At 37.5% G+C, this 18,391-nt stretch overlaps 2 protein-coding genes across 4 annotated transcripts; both read left to right on the top strand.

Annotated features, from left to right (window-relative positions):
- The first annotated feature begins 7,434 nt into the window (after positions 1-7,434).
- rdh12l (retinol dehydrogenase 12, like) lies at positions 7,435-11,493 on the top strand. Of its 3 annotated transcripts, none has more exons than XM_081352957.1 (7): positions 7,435-7,560; positions 7,872-7,984; positions 8,076-8,231; positions 8,307-8,411; positions 8,503-8,712; positions 9,136-9,328; positions 11,024-11,493. In XM_081352957.1, the coding sequence occupies exons 1-7, from the start codon at positions 7,547-7,549 to the stop codon at positions 11,124-11,126; spliced, it is 894 nt and encodes a 297-aa protein (XP_081209083.1). In that variant the 5' UTR covers positions 7,435-7,546; the 3' UTR covers positions 11,127-11,493. The 3 variants fall into 3 exon arrangements, with proteins under 3 accessions (XP_081209083.1, XP_081209085.1, XP_081209084.1); XM_081352959.1 differs by lacking the exon at positions 7,435-7,560 and adding an exon at positions 7,615-7,654; XM_081352958.1 differs by lacking the exon at positions 7,435-7,560 and adding an exon at positions 7,688-7,733.
- Positions 11,494-13,872: 2,379 nt separating this feature from the next.
- On the top strand, positions 13,873-18,046 carry ptchd3a (patched domain containing 3a; the record flags this gene model as incomplete). Its single annotated transcript, XM_081352005.1, has 4 exons — positions 13,873-14,604; positions 14,780-14,901; positions 15,134-15,279; positions 16,095-18,046. The coding sequence occupies 4 exons, from the start codon at positions 13,873-13,875 to the stop codon at positions 18,044-18,046; spliced, it is 2,952 nt and encodes a 983-aa protein (XP_081208131.1).
- Positions 18,047-18,391: the final 345 nt, after the last annotated feature.

Here is an 18,391-nt window from a genome sequence, read left to right as displayed (position 1 = left end):
GAATAAATGCAGAAGAAGCTTTTCTAAAACGTTGCTTATCAGGGTGACTTCACCAAGTAGGACATTTCAGTCAACCAATCAGATTTGAGGGAGTTTAAGTTGGTCACGTTTACAACAAGGATTAGGGGCTTTTATGCCATTCTTATTCACCTATCATTTCCCTCTGATTTTAGAGATAAGTTACGAGTTAGGTAGGGATAGGGTTATGTTTTTGGACAGGAATGTTGTTCCAGGATCAACAAAAGATGTTGATCCAGGAACGTGTCTGACTTGGCAAAATCACGGTGACCTTAACACGCCATCTTATAAAAAAAAATAGCACTGTGAAGGCTCTGCAAAAACAGAAAGATACATTACGTGTCACGAGGGCCTGCAACTCAGGAAATAGAAGGCAGGATTTAGCTGCAGTATTTTCTCTTCCATCCAACAAAACTTAAAATACACTTAAGATAAACGGGAAATCAAACACGGGTAGCAGAACAACACCAACATAATGACGAGAACAGACAAAGACTAAAACTAAAACTGAGGGCTATCTATTATGTGTTCAGTCCAGTCTAGACACGTTACCTGCACGTTACACGTAGTGTTTCTTTACGATACGCCAACTACTGGCCCGGCAGCATAATAATACAGCGTTTTCAATCGTTTCCGCGGATCCGGTGTGGTGAACAATCGAGTCCGATTGAAGAGATGAGTCCGAGCTGCGTCAATAGCAGAGGAGAAAGACCGCGAAATTTAAAAATACGACTGTTATTGTGTCACGAAATGTAGTTTTAAGAGTTTCTCAGTCGAGAAAGTAGTTGTTTGAAGCTCAAATATGTTGTTTATTTGTTATAAAAAACGTGGATCATGAAAATGGTGTCGTGCTGTCGTCGTCTGTTTGCGAAAAACGCGAAGGAAAGACATTTCCGTTTTTAGGCTTAACGTTACCAGAGCCCAGACATTCTCTGACGTTACATCGTTGTCGTGTATACACGTACACATACACTCTCAGACTGACCTTTACATCATGACAGTCAATAATAGTCTGTTTACATACAGCAACAATTATAAAGAATGTGTCCAAATGGACTCAAAATCACAGATACTTAAGGGTGAATATAAAAGACGAAGACTGAAAAAAAGTTTAATAAAATAAAGGTTCCAAAAGCTGGTGATATGCCATAGAAAAAATTTTTTTGGTTCCCCAAAAAAACTTTCAGTCACAGTTATATAGAATATAGTGTAAAATTTAGAATGCCTTGCAACTTTTATGGGAAATTTTGATTTTGATTGATTTACAGTGTTGATTTTCATTATTAAGACATTGAAATGATCTTTGCTGGACTGTACGTAGTCTGCCAACATATGACTAATGTGTGTGTGTGTTTTTAAACACTGGGAAACAGGTGAGACATCAGGAGGAGGCAGGTTGAAAAGGGGCTCTGACCCCTAGGGTCAGAGGCCGCCCAATTTAGAATTTGTGAGTTTATAAGAACAAACTTAGCAGTATCAGAAAACTAGCAGGGAAGCCTCTCCTTGTTTAGATAAGGGCCTGTAAGCAGAAGACCTTGAAAGCAGTATAAAGACTCCTCTGCTCTCCCTCTCCTGGTCGCACTTGTTTCACAGACTGTACTTTTGACTTCTGTGTGGCAACTGGGCCTTCTTGCAAGAATAAATACTTTTGAAAGACAATTTGACTCAGAACTGTCTCTTACGCAGGTGATGATTGTTTAACGAATATTTTTGCCACAACACAACATAGGCTACTTTTGCCATGGTTGTGTATCTTTCATTTAAAGATGATATAAATACAGCAACTTTGGTGACCAGTCTGCACATATCTCTTTATATGTGCATTTTTATTTGATTATTTATTTTGAGTGAATTATTCATTACATTGTACAGCACAGTGGTCAACTGTTTTAATGTGTGCTCTATACATAAATTGGAGTTGGAAATTAATTGAATTATACAACCTCACTTAAACCTATGCAAAGATTAAGGGGGTTTGCCTGGTCACTAAAACTACACAAGCTAAACAGTATTAGAGTAAAGAATTAGGTATAAATTAGGAATAAAGTATTAGAAGCCACTGTGTATAATAATTTGGAATAGCGCCTGAAAAAGTTACGCCTATCTTGCTTTTGGAGGCAGATGCCTGCCGTTTGGGAATTCAGTTGAGTAAGGTAATTATACTCAACTACTTTGACAACAGACTTTCAGGCATTTCAGATGCTGTGCAACAAAGGGTTAGTCCAACAAACCAATCAGTCTGCTGGTTAGTACAGTTGCAGTTGTCTTATCACAGTCACAGACCTATTGTTTATGATGCGCATCAAGGAATTTATTCAGTTAATGTGTTTCCAGTTTATGAGCCTGTATTCTTATCAGATAAAAAGTTTATCTGACTCAATTGAGCGCATACGTTTTTTTTATGCACATTTTGGTATTTCCATCCAGAGTTTTTTTTTTTTAAGCGAATGATGAAAATGCACAAAACATTAGGTGGATGGACAGAACACATGAAGGACTGTCTTTTTCCCAGTGAGAAACACGTGATGGTCTTAGGTTTCTTCAAGGTTCTCTACTTGCTTGTAGTTCTTAAACCATCTAGTCACCCAAAATTGTTTATACGGAGCAAATGGGAGAGGTAGAGTCCTTGGACAAGATGTTAATCTATTTAAACGGCAACATGAGCACACTTGTCAAATGAGTAAACATCTTAAGACATTCATGGGAAAAAAGAATCAGATATCCAACTTGAGTTGTTATGAAGGTGCTGACTAACGGTTTGAACTGTGCGATGAGATCGAGAGAGATGGATCTTACTCTCGATCACACTGAACACTTGATCTGTCTGAGCACGCTGGTTGCTGCGATACCCAACATATCAGTTAAGGGTGCAAGGCATGCCTGGCCATCGACGAGGTTTTAAATGTCAAATATGTTTGACCAATCATTTAAGTTTATTAGACATAATACCCACTCAAACTTCTCAATTACATCTAAATTAATTTCAGTGCCAAACTAGCACAAAAATACCCATGGCTATGGGTGTGACCCTGTTGAGATGAGTTATACAGGGCTCCTGTCCTATGAAGTCACTGTAAGTACAGGACAGTATTAACATAATGCTCATTTAAATCCAGAATGCTGGAGGTTCACAGAGACTTAAAACTCTCTTTTTGATGCAGAAAGCCAAAGCCATACATAGCGCAGGTCCTTATAGCACAAACACACTCATTAGGTTATGAAGGTGACCTGGTCTACATCAACAGGTGAGATCAACAGGAATTAGTGCAGGTAATTTAATCTCGGGAGAACAGGGATAAGTTGAGAGTTGCATCTGGGACATTTCTATATGACACTTGAAAACACTGAAACTCGTTTGGAGTGAGTGTTGCTAAAACTTAATTGTATTATCTTCTGTTTGATGAGCTTATAGACTCATGTAGACTTATAGGAAAGAATAATTTTATTATCTCAACTTCTTTTCGTATCGATAAGATTAGTTTCCGGGTTTTTATGCTGAGAAGTGGAGCCCAGTGTAACCGTACTCAGATTTTCTGCTAATAAAATATTTCAACACTACAGCGACCAAAAGCTTGGGGTCACTTCGATTAAGAAAAAAATACATTTATTCAGCCTGCAGGATGCATTAAATTGCTTGAAGTAAAGACATTTATACTGATACAAAACAATCCTGAAACAAATGTATCACATTTTCTACAGAAATCAGCATTTTAATGATTTCTTCAGAAATGTGACACTGAAGAATGAATGATGCTGAAAATTCAGCTTTGCATCACAGGGATGAATTACACAAGTATATAATAAAATAGAAAACAGTTATTTATAAACTGTAATAATATTTCACAATATTACTGTTTTACGGATTTTTGATCAAATAAATCTAGACTTGCTGGGTCTAAATAAATAAGAGACTTGTAAGGTTTGAGTCTTGATAAGAGACTCAAACATTTCTCATCAAATTCTTCTATAATCAAATTACCTGAGCTGCGCTATGCACATTATATTACAGAACTGGAAATCACGTGCCTGGAAATCAGTGAAGAATATCTGATTATGTAATTCAGACCCTTTTAATTTAATTTGAAAATTATAATACCCATTTCTGTGGAATTATCTGGAGATCAAAAAAGGAATGATTCCAAAGACAATTATGATGACACAGTGATCAACCCAGTTTTTGTTACACTCACACACAAACAAAATAATCCAGAAAATGCCACCACAAGTACTGTACCTTGACTCAAAGAGGGTAAATAATGAATCACAATCATCAAGGTATTCAGGAGAAGTGAGAAACTTGCACAGGTGACATCATGCAACACATTAAAGTCTGAGACAGGTTCTTTGAGCTTTTGTTCATGCCAGTTAGTCGTGAAATAACCTGAGAAGACAAACACAAAAGGAGAAATTCGAAGGCAAACTTGCATCTATCCTTCACAGAGTAGGCTATCCCAGAATGCACTGCTACAACATGGCAGATTGAGAGAGAATCCTGATTAGAAAGTATACTTCTATTTCAATCAATACTGAAAAGTATCAATAACGAATGTTCAGAGTAACTGACTATTCAGCTAATTTTTGCATGTGCTGTATTTTGTGTTTAATAGTGTCACGTGTCAGTGCTTGTTTGAACTTTAAGTTTGTGTTTTGATTGGTTCCTGTTTTCCTTTGTTCTTTTCCCACCACTCCTTTGTTTCTATGGTTACTGTCCATTAGTTTAGCTGTATTACCTGTGCTTAGTTAATCATTATCATCGGTGTCACCTGTGTTCTGTTAATCAGAGTCATCTGTGTTTGTATTTACGTTTCGTCTGTTCAGTCAGTCTCGGTCCGATCTCTATTATATTTAGTGTGTTGCTACCTGTTCTGCTGTCCTGTGTTTCATTACATTAAACCTTCGTTCTTGGAAATATGTCCTCGTCTGCCTTCCTGCAACCATGACAAATAGAGATTTGTGTCATGCTAACATCAGACTCTATTGAAAGTAAAGTTTTGCCTGCAAAGCACTAGCTATATGTGTGTGGTGTTGCCACAGTCACTCATGAGGTTACTTAGTAGGCAGCTGCCTATGCAGACAATAAGCATTTATCTTTATATCAACAGATTCATGACCATCCATTTTTGTATTTCATGAGCACAATAGCATACTACCATACTACTCTACTTTAAGTATACTGTGCACATGAATACATAAATGTCCCATTACATTTGCCAAAGTGTGCAGGCATACAAATCACCTCAACCATTCATTCCCAGTGTGACAAATAAACCAGATATAATATCATTATACATTTTATATATTGTTGTATTAATGTTTATAATTGCATAATGCATTATGCTTCAAATAATAATTTGATAAGAAAATTAGTATGTATTCATATACTGTGAAGTGCACAGTAAACAACAAGCTTGTATTCGATTCCAAAGGTAGAAAATATTTCTTTGAAAACAATGTTTTCACTCAGGTCCTGTAATTCTACAGCAGCCACATTCTTTCTTATTATTAACTAACACATATCTTGTTGACAGACCAAACAAAAGAAAGAAGGGCCCATATTTAGTGTATTGCAGTGTTTCATGATAGAACCACGTTAATGAGCTGGTCCAGAGCTCTCTCTCTCTCTCTCTCTCTCTCTCTCTCTCTCTCTCTCTCTCTCTCTCTCTCTCTCTCTCTCTCTCTCTCTCTCTTAATGACCTGGTCCAGAGCGCTCTCTCTCTCTCTCTCTCTCTCTCTCTCTCTCTCTCTCTCTCTCTCTCTCTCTCTCTCTCTCTATACAATTCTTCACCATTCTCCAGTGAAACCATGGGACGGGAGGCTACAGACGGGGCGTTGTTAATTTTTGAGGAACATAGATTTGTCCTGCCTTACTAGCTTAACTATGAATCTCTGAAGGCATTGGGAGTTTCTCATTTCATGTAATAAGGAGGGCTGTCCGATAGTTAGTTTAAGAACATGTCTAGAATGAGACTCGTTGGTCATTCAAGATGTTACACCCAATTAAACTTTTTAAGTGAGTCATATTTGCATATCATTCTCAAGAAGTGAACGTGTGGGAAAGGTTTCTCGTGACAATCAGGCCTATGATTATTTTTACGTCCGATCTGAGTGTTTTCTAATATCTTGTAAACGTCACTTGTAAATCAGAAAAAGAGAAGTGCTGCAGAATGTATTGCACTTCAGGTTTGTTTGTTGGACTGACCCTTCTATGTGTCATCCGTGAGATGACTGTTAATCATAGCTCTCTCTGTGAATGTCCTGTTTTTTAACAGGTGAAGGAAATGTTTACTTACACACTATCATCTGATGGCTGACAACGCACTTCCTGTTTCAGATGCCTGTGTGCTTTAAATGTAAGGTGTCATAAACATTCATGGTGCACAAGCACACAATTGGGCTGTATATTCACTAATAAATCTCGCCATGAAAATCAATAAACAGAAATTGAAGATGGTAATACTGCCCTCTGGTGCAATATATATATATATATATATATATATATATATATATATATATATATATATATATATATATGTCTGCATGTGTGTGTGTGTGTGTGTGTGTGTGTGTGTGTTAAATGCATATGGCATTTCTCTGCATACACACAGATGCTAAATTATAAGCGCATCCCTGCAATCTGAGAAACTTTGCTTTAGTCCTTTCTTAGACATAACATTCTTTTCATCCAGTGTGTCTTAGAGCAGCACAGTGTGTTTGAGAGCGATGCTGCAGTTCCTGAGAAACATCACAGAGAAAGAGTGACATGTGGGTTAAAGTGTTGAAGCTAAAAATATGTGATGCTGGAGGATGGCAACCTTCTGACAGTTTCAGCAAAGTTATGAATTACTGAAATAAACTGGGGCATGAAAAGACAATTTTTGTGACTTTTACCAGAAGCAAACTGAAGCTGCTTTGAGCTTTCTGAAGATGCATTTTTCACAGCACACGACTATTTGGGTGATCTAAAATGCTAAAAGGTTATTAAAAATGGTGAAAATCTAATGGAGATAAAGAGAACATGATATTGCTGATAAGTATAATATAATATCATAATTTTTTTTTACTAAATTAGAAATATGCAAAATATCCCAATTTTAGTCCATTGTATACAAAGTAAATATTCAGACGCCTGCTTATTTCTTTACCATTCCTCTACTGACATCTCCTGGTTAAACTAAGAATCACGTCGTCTAGTCATTTTAAAATGTAAAATATGCCCATTCTCTCCGTTTTCCAGATACTACAGGTATTTAAGTTGACATATAATAAATATAAATGTCAAGAATATTTTTGACTTCAAGAATTAATGTTTAAATAGAATAAAAAATAAAACTACGTAATAAAGGGCGGGGTTTACTGTCTCTGACCAATCCCAAACTACAACTCCACGATTCTTTCTTGTACGTCATCTGACTCCTCCCACTTACGACAGTGCGAGCGTTTTGTAAGCTACTGAGTTAATTTCTCCGTAATCGCACTAACTTGTTTTTATAAAATTTCTTTTTTGTTTCTGGATACAAATCATCGTAAAATGCAAGCACTAAGGTATGAACAGAACTGTATATATTATATTTAATAGCTGTTATAGTAGATGTTGACAATGTTGCACAATACATTGTGTCGAGGAAGTAAAGCAAAGGTATTTTCATTCATATCCTATGATGAAATATTTCTGATGGTTTGAATACAGGACTGACCAGACATGACTGGGCAAAAACGTAGGATTATGAAAACATGTTTTATTACGTTTGAATTGATCACGCGAAACTAGTTCAATGATTTCAAATCAACGCCCATAGAAACATAGTTGAGTAATATGAAATATAATTACCTTTATCCTTTCCTTTTCCCCTCAGAAATATGTTTCGGTCGTGGTCATCTGATGCCAGACTTGACGGTAAAACTGTTATAATAACTGGAGCTAATACTGGAATTGGCAAAGAGACAGCCATTGACCTGGCAAAGAGAGGTAGGCAACCCTATTTCTATAAAGTTTAATATTAATATATTGTCATATGGAATTTTTTTGTCTTTTTGGCTTTCTGCTGTCATTTCTTTAGGAGCACGGATCATTATGGCATGCCGAGATCTGGAGAAAGCAGATGCAGCCCTGAAGGAAGTTAAGGATGCTTCAGGAAACCAGGATGTTGTTACCAACAGACTTGACCTCGCAGATTCCAAATCAATCAGAGAATTTGCAGAAAAAATCAATAAAGGTGAGTTATAAAAATTCCTCTATAAATGTCTTCCTCATATAGCACTACACTGACGCATCTGGGATTGTCTTTCAGAGGAGAAACAAGTCAACATCCTAATCAATAACGCTGGTGTGATGGTTTGTCCTTACGGAAAGACAGCAGATGGTTTCGAAATGCAAATAGGGGTGAACCACATGGGTGAGCGTATCTAATTTGTCCAAATCTGTCACCTTTTTTTTAACCTTAAAAGAAATTAAGGGAGACATCAGAGCTGTCCTTCTTCCTGTAGGTCACTTCCTGTTGACATACCTGTTATTGGATTTAATTAAAAGATCAACGCCCGCAAGGATTATTAATGTCTCGTCCATGGCACACCAATGGGGGACCATCAACCTGGAGGACATCAACAGTGAGAAGAACTATGATAAAAACAAAGCCTACAGCCAGAGCAAGCTGGCAAACGTTCTGTTCACTCGCTCGTTGGCCAAAAGACTAGAAGGTCGGTCAAATTTACATTTTACATGTTTTTTATTAATTTAAATGTTTTAAGCTCTATGTTTTTAATTTGTATATATTTTTATTATTTTAAAATGTATTATTTTATTTATTTGTTTGTTATTCTATTATTTTTAAGTGTCTAAATAATCTTTAATTTTTTCACTCAATTAACTATTTAAATATCACTAAAATGCCTAAACCAGTTTCATAGAACTAAAATAGATTATAAAATATAATTTTAAATAATATAATTTAATAAAAAAGAAAATAAAACACATTTTAAATTCATTTCTGTGCCATTTTTTGCCCCTGACCCTGGATAATATCTGACCGTGTCGTGGGTTGTGCATTTGTACTTTACATTATTCCAGTCCAGTAATATGATGTTTGATGGTTTCTCGTCTGGTCTTGTGTGGCGTCTCAGGTACTGGAGTAACAGCGTATGCTCTCCATCCTGGTGTGGTTCAGACTGAACTGTGGAGGCACTTGAATAAAGCTCAGCAAGCCGCCATGTGGTTGGCAAAGCCCTTCACCAAAACATCTGTGCAGGGAGCTCAGACCACCATCTACTGCGCCGTGGCTCCTGAACTGGAGACAGAGAGCGGCAAATATTACAGGTCGGTGGATTTTCATCTCAATCTCAGCATTTCGCCTCAGAAAAGAGTAAGTTTTACCGAAATTGCAGTAGAGCTTACCATGTCATTTCATCTACCTATAGTACAGCGTGAACACACAAAAGTCCAATAGGTCATGTTCTATCTATTATCTTTCAGTTCAATATCATTATCATACAGCATTCAGTTACTGCTGATAATCTTTCAGCTCTGATATCATGATGTTTCATAAAACTAACAGCTACAGTTCAGTCATGTTTTAAATAATCGATTAGACAGTGCTTAATTTGAGCTCAATCCTGTTGTGGAAAATGTCAGATTTTGGATTTGGTTTTAAACGATCCGACATTATTAACAAGTGCATAACATGGTGAGAGTGCATGTGTGTGAGAGTGACAGAGCGACATAGAGAGAGCGCCTGTTTATGCGGATGTATTTGTATTTATGTATCGCTATTGGCCCTCAACATAGTTTTGACCAATCAGCTTTCTTTAGTTCAAAATCACTCTCATTGGTCGGTGCTTATTGTTTTGCGCGCAGTGAGTAGCAGAACGTTTAGAGAGAGTGTATATACCTGATGAATTATATAAAAAAAATAATAGTTACCATCACCAAAATGTAAAAAAAAAAAGACAGTCAAGCTATATTTAAATTTTTCGTATCCGCGAGTAAAGCTGATGGTGTTTCTGATCAAAAGAGATCCAGAGAAGATGGAACTGCACACCTGGATAGCGGGAGACACAAGCAACAACAGTTCGATTTAATGGAAGAGGCAAGAGAGAATATCGGTAAACGCGTTTCCATTACCCTGCAAATTGCGCAAATTGAAATTGCGAATTGAAAATACGGCCAATGGAAACGCGTCAATTTCTCAAAAACTTGCATTTATCGCAAAAAAGTTTTTACGCTCGCATGAGGTGTTTTTTCACGCAATTCGAAAAATAAATATTTCGCAAAACTGCAATGGAAACAGTTTTTGTGCATTTACAAGTCACCTGACGTAGATGACGCGGTGTGTTTGGACAGAATACGAGACAGAGTTTTTTATTAAATTCATAAAAGACAAAAGAATTACAAGAATAATGGATTTTAAACCACAATCAAGACCTCGAAGCAGATATGAGGGAGAAACACTCAGAAACACCTCATATGTGCCGCCCACAAGTAGCCTAATAATAAGGGTCGTTCCTTACCATTAATGCTTTGAAAACACACATACATCTCCTTCGATTAATAATAATGGCCAACGTCCGTTGCCATGGTTTTTGGAATGATTTTACTTATCGCGAGAGGAAAAAATGAAGTTTTAGTCGCATAACACCGGTTAATGGAAACGCCGTCATTTAGAAATTGTTTTTGTCGACATTTAGAAAAAAACGCAAAAGTTTTGCGCAAATCTGTAATGGAAACGCGCCTACTGATCAACTGAATGATATTTGGTCTCAGTGTAGCTATACACATAACATAATAATACACTAAGATGAAGTTAGGGCCGTGCAGAAACTTGTGAATGATGCTTTTATTGTGCCATCATCCTTTAGTCATTGTATTTTCCTGGAAAACTGAAGTTGTATGGTCAGCGTCGGTCATAGCGCCTTTTAATTGCTGTTTTTCATCCTGCAATTATTCATTTACAAATGAAGCAGCGCTGTAAGACGATGGTTGCACATTCTCACCTGTTTTCTGCTCTCCATGCAGTGACTGTGCTCCTGCTAAATGCTCCCGGGCTGCCATGGATGATGAGACGGCCCAGCGCCTCTGGGAACTCAGCTGTAAGATCCTCGGCATCACATGGGAATGAAAACTCAACTCTCTTCCTGATGACTTCAAGTTTTATTGCAGTCTGCCTGAGATTGGCCCACCTGTCAAAATCAGAAATACTACTACTTTATATTAACATAATATCAAAATGAGAACTGTCTTGAAAGACTACCAAATATAATCCAATATGATGGGCTTTACATTATGTGAAATTTAAAACATATTTTGTAGTTTTTGGTCTCAGGTTGCTTATATATAGTAATTAAGGTACATATGTATGCACTAAATGATGTATTAGATTCAGGTAGTTGAAAATGCACTAAGAGTTTATGTAAATATATATTTAATACATTTGATTTTTTGTATCCAAGTATTTCCAATAAAAGGCTATGGATATTTGTACATATATTTGTTTAATATGTCTCATATGTTATATTGGATATTGTACATTTTACATATTTTTTTAGACAAACAATGTCAACAAACTATATATATATATATATATATATATATATATATATATATATATATATAAAAGTGCTGTCAAAGCGATATATTTACAAACATTTATATATATATATACATACATGATACTATAAAAAGATGCCAGTGCAGCAACTCTTCCAGACTCGGTATCCATGGCAATCTCTCATCTTTATTTTCACCCTGACCCAGTCACCATGACAACCTTTAATCAGCTCTGCCTTCCCCTCACCCAGTCTCCATGACGACCTTCAACTGCAGCTTTTCTCTCCTTGTGACCCATCACCATAACAACAACTCATTGCCCAATAGTGATGCAGGGGAATATGAAAAATGGGCACTAGCACCACCTAGTGGTCAACAAAAATGTACATGGCCTGTTGTATCTTATTTCTCAGGAAAAAACTAAAACTGCAACATTAAATGAAAAAAAAAAAGAAATTATTTCAACAAAACAGATGTGTCTGAACATGTTCCAAGTAAGGTACTCTTTGATACAATAAAATAAGAGCTGTACAAACAAAAGAGCATGATAATAATTTGAGGCCCCTACTGGCAAATCACAAGCGCTATGAGAATGGAAGCCACTTTTGTTGAGGCAATTAACCACTGAGGTAATTGAAAGGCATGAATGGAGCTCTGTGTTCAGTAATGAACTTGCATGTCATTCTCTCCTCACATCTCTCTGTCCTGATGGAGCAAAAGGAGCAGAAACCGCGTCGTAAGTCCTGTTTTCGCCTTAAATCAACTGGTCTACATTTCTAACATAGCATTTGAGCTGAAATTGTTTATTATATGCAGGGATGTTAGCCTATTACTCATTCACTCTAAAGGTTCCAATCAGAACCAAAAAGGTTTTACAGTCTGGAGGCCATTTGATAACCATTTACACAAACTTTTTATTCTCTAGTTGTTTAGAAAACCATCTTGCTTTAAAGACCCCAGAAATATGCTAGTACTAACCTGAAGAACCAATAATGTGGTTAATGTTTTTAAAGGTGCGTAGTTACGGAATGATTCTGAACTGTAAAAAGCCTTCACATGCTTGTAGAACTTGTAATCACAATGTGTAAACTCTAAAATGTTCTAAAATGTTTCTAAAAAGCTAACTTGTACCATACAGCCGTAGCACATGACCACTGCAAAAGGTGTGTTCGACTTGAAGCGGCGCTGTGCCGACAGATCGGCGTATGATATCAATTTAGAGAGCAGATGGTGCTTTATTTATGACAATTACGACATGGCGTGAATGCAGCATAATCTCCAAAGAACCATAATGCCAATTCAGCCCTGTACAGCCAAATGTTTTTGAAGAGGATTCTTTGCTGAATCTGATGAATCCAAATAAAGAACCTTAATTTATGAGAGTTTTTAGCAACTTTTTTCAAATATATAGGCCTATTAATTATGTGGGATATTGCTGCGTTCACTAACTATTCTGACTTGTAAAAAGCATTCACGTGATCGTAGAAGTCCCCAGACAACATGTAGGCCCAGATCTGGTGGTACCAGTGGAATCCACATGACCCAGATGTGGCCAACACTATTGCTGTCTGGGTCGTAATTACAATTTTAGACTCCTAATTTTTGAGAGCTTCACCACATGACCACTGCAGATTTATTTTGAGCAAAATAAACATTTAAGTCCGAATCCGAGGACATGAACAGCCCTAACAGCGTCACGTGCTGTCTTCTCTTATTTACGGCATGGTTTGAACATATAAACCTTCATTTAATCAGCAAGAAATGTAACTTTTTATGAAATACAGATCAGATCATGTGACCTGATCATTTAATGTTCTGGGAACACATTTACAACTTCAACAAATATTTAATTCATAATTAATTTACCTCACTACTAGGCCTAGTGCCCTGCGCTTTTATGTATAGCTAGCTAATAATGCTGCAACATTCAAAACGATTTTTAATAAAATAATGCTAAGTAACTTATTTTATAATGCATTATTTAATAATTCATGCATCAAGCTTAATTAAAGCACACTCCTATGAAAACAGGAACACTGCGTGATTTGCGTTTGTGGTTATTTTGACAGTCTAAATATAATTTTCTGCACATGTGCCCGTCAGTGGTCGCTCTCGGCTTATTCCCTGTGGATTTTCACGCAAAAATGCGTCAGGATATTCAAATACTCCGCATGCATGCTCTTTCTAAATCAGATTTGAACTAGTTTATAGTTATAACTTTTCATGCTTCAGCCACAATAGTGATATAGAGAAACTGAGCTTTATGTTAATTTAATCCATTTAGCTCCCCCTTAACTTTTTCCCTTTAATCCTTCAAAATGCCGGTGAACATGGCTGGATGCACCACAGACTGCGTGGAGAAGCCGATCTCCATCTGCTTCCAGAAGTTCGGGCGCTTTGTGGGAACTTACCCGTGGTGGTTCTTCATCTCTCCTCTGGTGATCTCTGCGGTGCTGGGGAGTGGGTTTTATTTCTTAGAAGAACGTGAGGCCAATGACATTGAGGATCAGTTCACACCTGTGAACGGTCCTGCCAAACTGGAGAGGCAGTTTGTGCAGGAAAACTTTCCGCAGAACGACTCGGTGTTCTCCAACCAAAGACTCTACACGGATGGAGTTTACGCGTCCTTCATAGCGGTATCAAGATCCTCCAACATCCTCACAGATGCTGCCTTTCAGGAGATAGTCACTTTAGATAGGAAGGTCAAGGAGCTGAATGTGGCTATGGGTCACGAGGTGCTCACTTTTGAGGGACTTTGCGCAAGACGGTACAAGAAATGCATACCTAACAAGATACTGGATATTTACAAATATTATGGTAACAATTTAGAAAAGACCGAGCTCACCTTCCCGTTCTTTCGTTTCGGATTCTCGTACATTTTCCTGGGCTATTCGGTTGGTGGAGTGAAAATAAACTCCACTGTTATTAAAAGTGCAAAGTCAGTGCGCCTGTTATATTTCCTGAAGGAGGATAATCGTACCAGAACAGATCTATGGCTGAACGAATTCCTTAAGGTTTTCCCATCTAATTTATCACTAAACTTCATTAAGGTAGGTCATATTTTATGTATGTACTGTTTTAGGGCTTTATTGATGGTAAAGTTGCTAGTTGTCACAAAATGCTTTTAAGTTTGTTAAAATGCTCTCCTGATGTAACTATTCTTTAAATCTGAAATGATGATGTCCGTATAATGGTAATGTATGTTAGTATGTTCATTTTCTTCAGGTGACCCATTCCACATCTCTGTCAAGGCAGGTGGAATTTGAGGCAAACACAAGGGATGTGATTCCCCTCTTCTCTATCACATACGTCATTGCCATTGCATTCTCAATTCTTTCTTGTTTGAGGTAGGCTATGTTAACCTGAATAGTTAGGCTATTTTTGATGATCAGTCTAGTTAGGCTAATTTTAATGCACACCTGATTTGTTCAGCTCTAGAATCCCTACTGCATTCAAAATGAATGAAGGAATCTAGTATGAAAATGATTCAAAAGAAGATCAGTTCTAAGATTCGTATGTTGTATTTAACCATGAGAAATTCTTTAAAATATATTCAAATACATTTTGTCTGTTTTCCAGGTTTGACTGTGTCAGAAATAAAGTATGGGTTGCTACATTTGGGGTGCTCTCCGCTGGACTGGCTGTTCTGTCCGCTTTTGGGATGATGTTACACATTGGTGTCCCATTTGTCATGACAGTTGCTAATTCTCCATTCCTAATATTAGGTAATAACTTCATAAAACCAGTGCTGTACTATATTAAAGGATTAGTTCACCCAAAAATTAAATTGTATCTTGAAATCCGGATGTCGTTCCAAACCTGTTAGACTTTCGTTCACTTTCGAAACTCAAATTAAGAAATTTGAATGAAATCTGAGAGCTTCTATCCCTCCATTAACAGCTACGCAACTAGAAATCCATATGAATTGTGCAGTTTAGTCCAAATTTTCTGAAGAGACATGATCGCTTTATTTGATGAACAGTTTTAATTTAGGCTTTTATTCACATTTAAATATTGATTAATGAACATAAAAAAAGCTCAACCGAACCTGCTTGTCGCACAAGAACAAACCTCATTGGTTCTTGCAGAAGCTCAAATGTGCTGCGTAACACGAGACTGAACCACACTGGTTCTCGCACATCAAGCGAACATGCTTGAACTTCCGTTTCCACAACCGATGTGTAAGTTGATGAATGTTTATATGTGAATAAAAGACTAAATTCAATCTGTTCATCATATAAAGCGATCGAGTCTCTTTAGAAAATTTGGAATAAACCGCTCAATTCATATGGATTAGTTTTATGATTTCTATATGAACTTTTTGAAGCGTCAAAGTGGTAGTTGCGTAGCTATCAATGGCGGGACCGAAAGCTCTCAGATTTTATTAAAAAGATCTTCATTTGAAGATGAAGGAAAGTCTTACAGGTTTGGAACAACGTGAGGGTGAGTAATTAATGACAGAATACATTTTTTTAGGTGAACTATCCCTTTAATGTATATTATCAGATTAAACAGGGATTTTCTGATGTGTTTTAAATAGGGATCGGAGTGGACGACATGTTCATCCTCATTTCCTGCTGGCAGCAGACGAATGTTCACGATCAAGTAGAGACTCGACTGTCTAAGACGTACAAAGAGGCGGCCATTTCGATCACCATCACAACGCTCACGGACGTGCTCGCTTTCTACATCGGCCTCATGACGCCCTTCCGGTCCGTCCGCTCCTTCTGCTTGTACACCAGCACCTCCATCCTCTTCTGCTACATCTACAGCATCACATTTTTCGGAGCGTTCCTCGTTCTTAACGGACGGCGAGAGAACAGCAACAAGCACTGGCTGACCTGCAAGGAAGTACCAGAGGAGTGCCCTATAGGTCAGTCGAAGTGGTATGAATTATGTTGCGTGGGAGGCGCTTACGACCATCACACTGGCAAGGAGGAGGTACAGCCCATGAATCACTTCTTTAAAAAATACTACGGCCCTTTTCTGACAAAATCGTGGACAAAGGTCTTCGTGATTGTGCTTTATTGCATCTATTTGATTATCAGCATTTATGGCTGCTTCCAAATTCAAGAAGGAATCGATCTTCGTAATTTGGCAGCCGATGATTCTTATGTGGTAAAATACTACGACAACGAGAAGGCATATTTCTCTGAATATGGCCCAAACATCATGGTTGTCATCCGACGGGAATTTCCGTACTGGGATGAAAAGTACATGTCAGATCTTGAAACTTGCATTGAAGATTTCAAAAATTTATCTTTCATTGAAAAGGATATATTCACCTCCTGGATCAAATCATACAAGTACTATGGATATCACTCAAAACTCAATCTGAGTGCTGAAGATGTCTTCAAAGATAATTTGGGATCATTTCTGCGATTTTATTCCGATTTCAAACAGGACGTCAATTTCACCAACAACTCCATTCACGCGTCTCGCTTTTTCATCCAGACCGTAAATATCTCTACTGCCCTGGATGAGATGAATATGTTGAATAAATTAAGAGAGACAGCACAAAAGTGCCCTGTTCCTTTACTGGTTTACCACCCTGCCTTCATCTACCATGACCAGTATGCAGTAATAGTCACCAACACCATCCAGAATATTGCGGTTACGACGGCCGTAATGTTGCTCATCTCCCTTCTCCTCATCCCAAACCCTCTGTGCTCTCTCTGGGTGACTTTTTCTATCGCATCAGTCATTGTGGGGGTCACTGGTTTCATGGCATTATGGGATGTTAATTTAGACACCATCTCCATGATCATTCTTGTTGTCTGCATTGGTTTTTCTGTAGACTTCTCTGCTCATATATCTTACGCCTTTGTCTCCAACAAAAAGCCCAGTGCGAATGAAAAGGCAGTGGAGGCCTTGTTTCATTTAGGTTACCCTATTTTGCAGGGGGCTGTGTCTACTATTCTTGGGGTGGTAGTGTTGTCTGCTTCGAAGAACTACATCTTTAGAACTTTCTTTAAAATTATGTTCTTGGTAATATTATCTGGTCTCTTCCATGGCTTAACTTTTATCCCAGTTTTTCTGACCTTTTTTGACATGTGTAGTGGCACACCAGCTAACAAGAAATCAGCCCCAGAAGAGCAGGCCATGAAGAACAGTCACACCAATAATGTTCAAGCAATGGCAAGGGATGTTGAGGTGAAAGAGCGGGAAATTTACGACAATCGCAATTTTCAACCCGACAACCACCGAACATGTCAGACTCAGCCGGGCTCTGCCATATGGATGATAACCGGCAATAATCATCATGTCCAAGAAAATCACATGTGTCTGGCAAGCACCATCCCAATGTTCAGAGTGGACAATCAGACCTATGAGGTTCACATGTATACACCCTCTGATGATACCATGTTAAGAGTCAACTGTCAATCAAAAGGTCAAAACTCTGAAGGTCAGAATTGTGTTTTAGGAAATAGCAACCACATTCAAGATTCAAATGTTCCCACTCTTAACTCTTCTGATTTGGCCATTTTGTAAAATCCTTATACTTCATTTTCTTCTGAATATATCCTGTTTGTATGTGTACTACATTTATATGTTTCAAATTACTAATTCAATTTTACTAATGTAATATAAATCAACAAGACAACAACATGGCATTTTTTCTACAAAAAATATACCTGGGCCAATGGTTTTAGGACTTTTTAGGGGTTTCAGGAATTAGTGGCCCCGATTAATCTGTAAAAACATATTTTAAAAAGCCCAAAACCACTTTTACAAATATGTTTACAAAATGCATCACAGATGCAAGCAATGTACACCTAAATGAAACAACAACTAGACTCGTTTACGAAACACAAGGATAACAAATTTGTGTAAATC

This window comes from Scardinius erythrophthalmus (assembly GCF_964197995.2).
Source record: "Scardinius erythrophthalmus genome assembly, chromosome: 22".
Classification (NCBI taxonomy): Eukaryota; Metazoa; Chordata; class Actinopteri; order Cypriniformes; family Leuciscidae; genus Scardinius; species Scardinius erythrophthalmus.
Note: the sequence above shows the minus strand (reverse complement) of the source record. Positions and strands in the feature narration are given on the sequence as shown.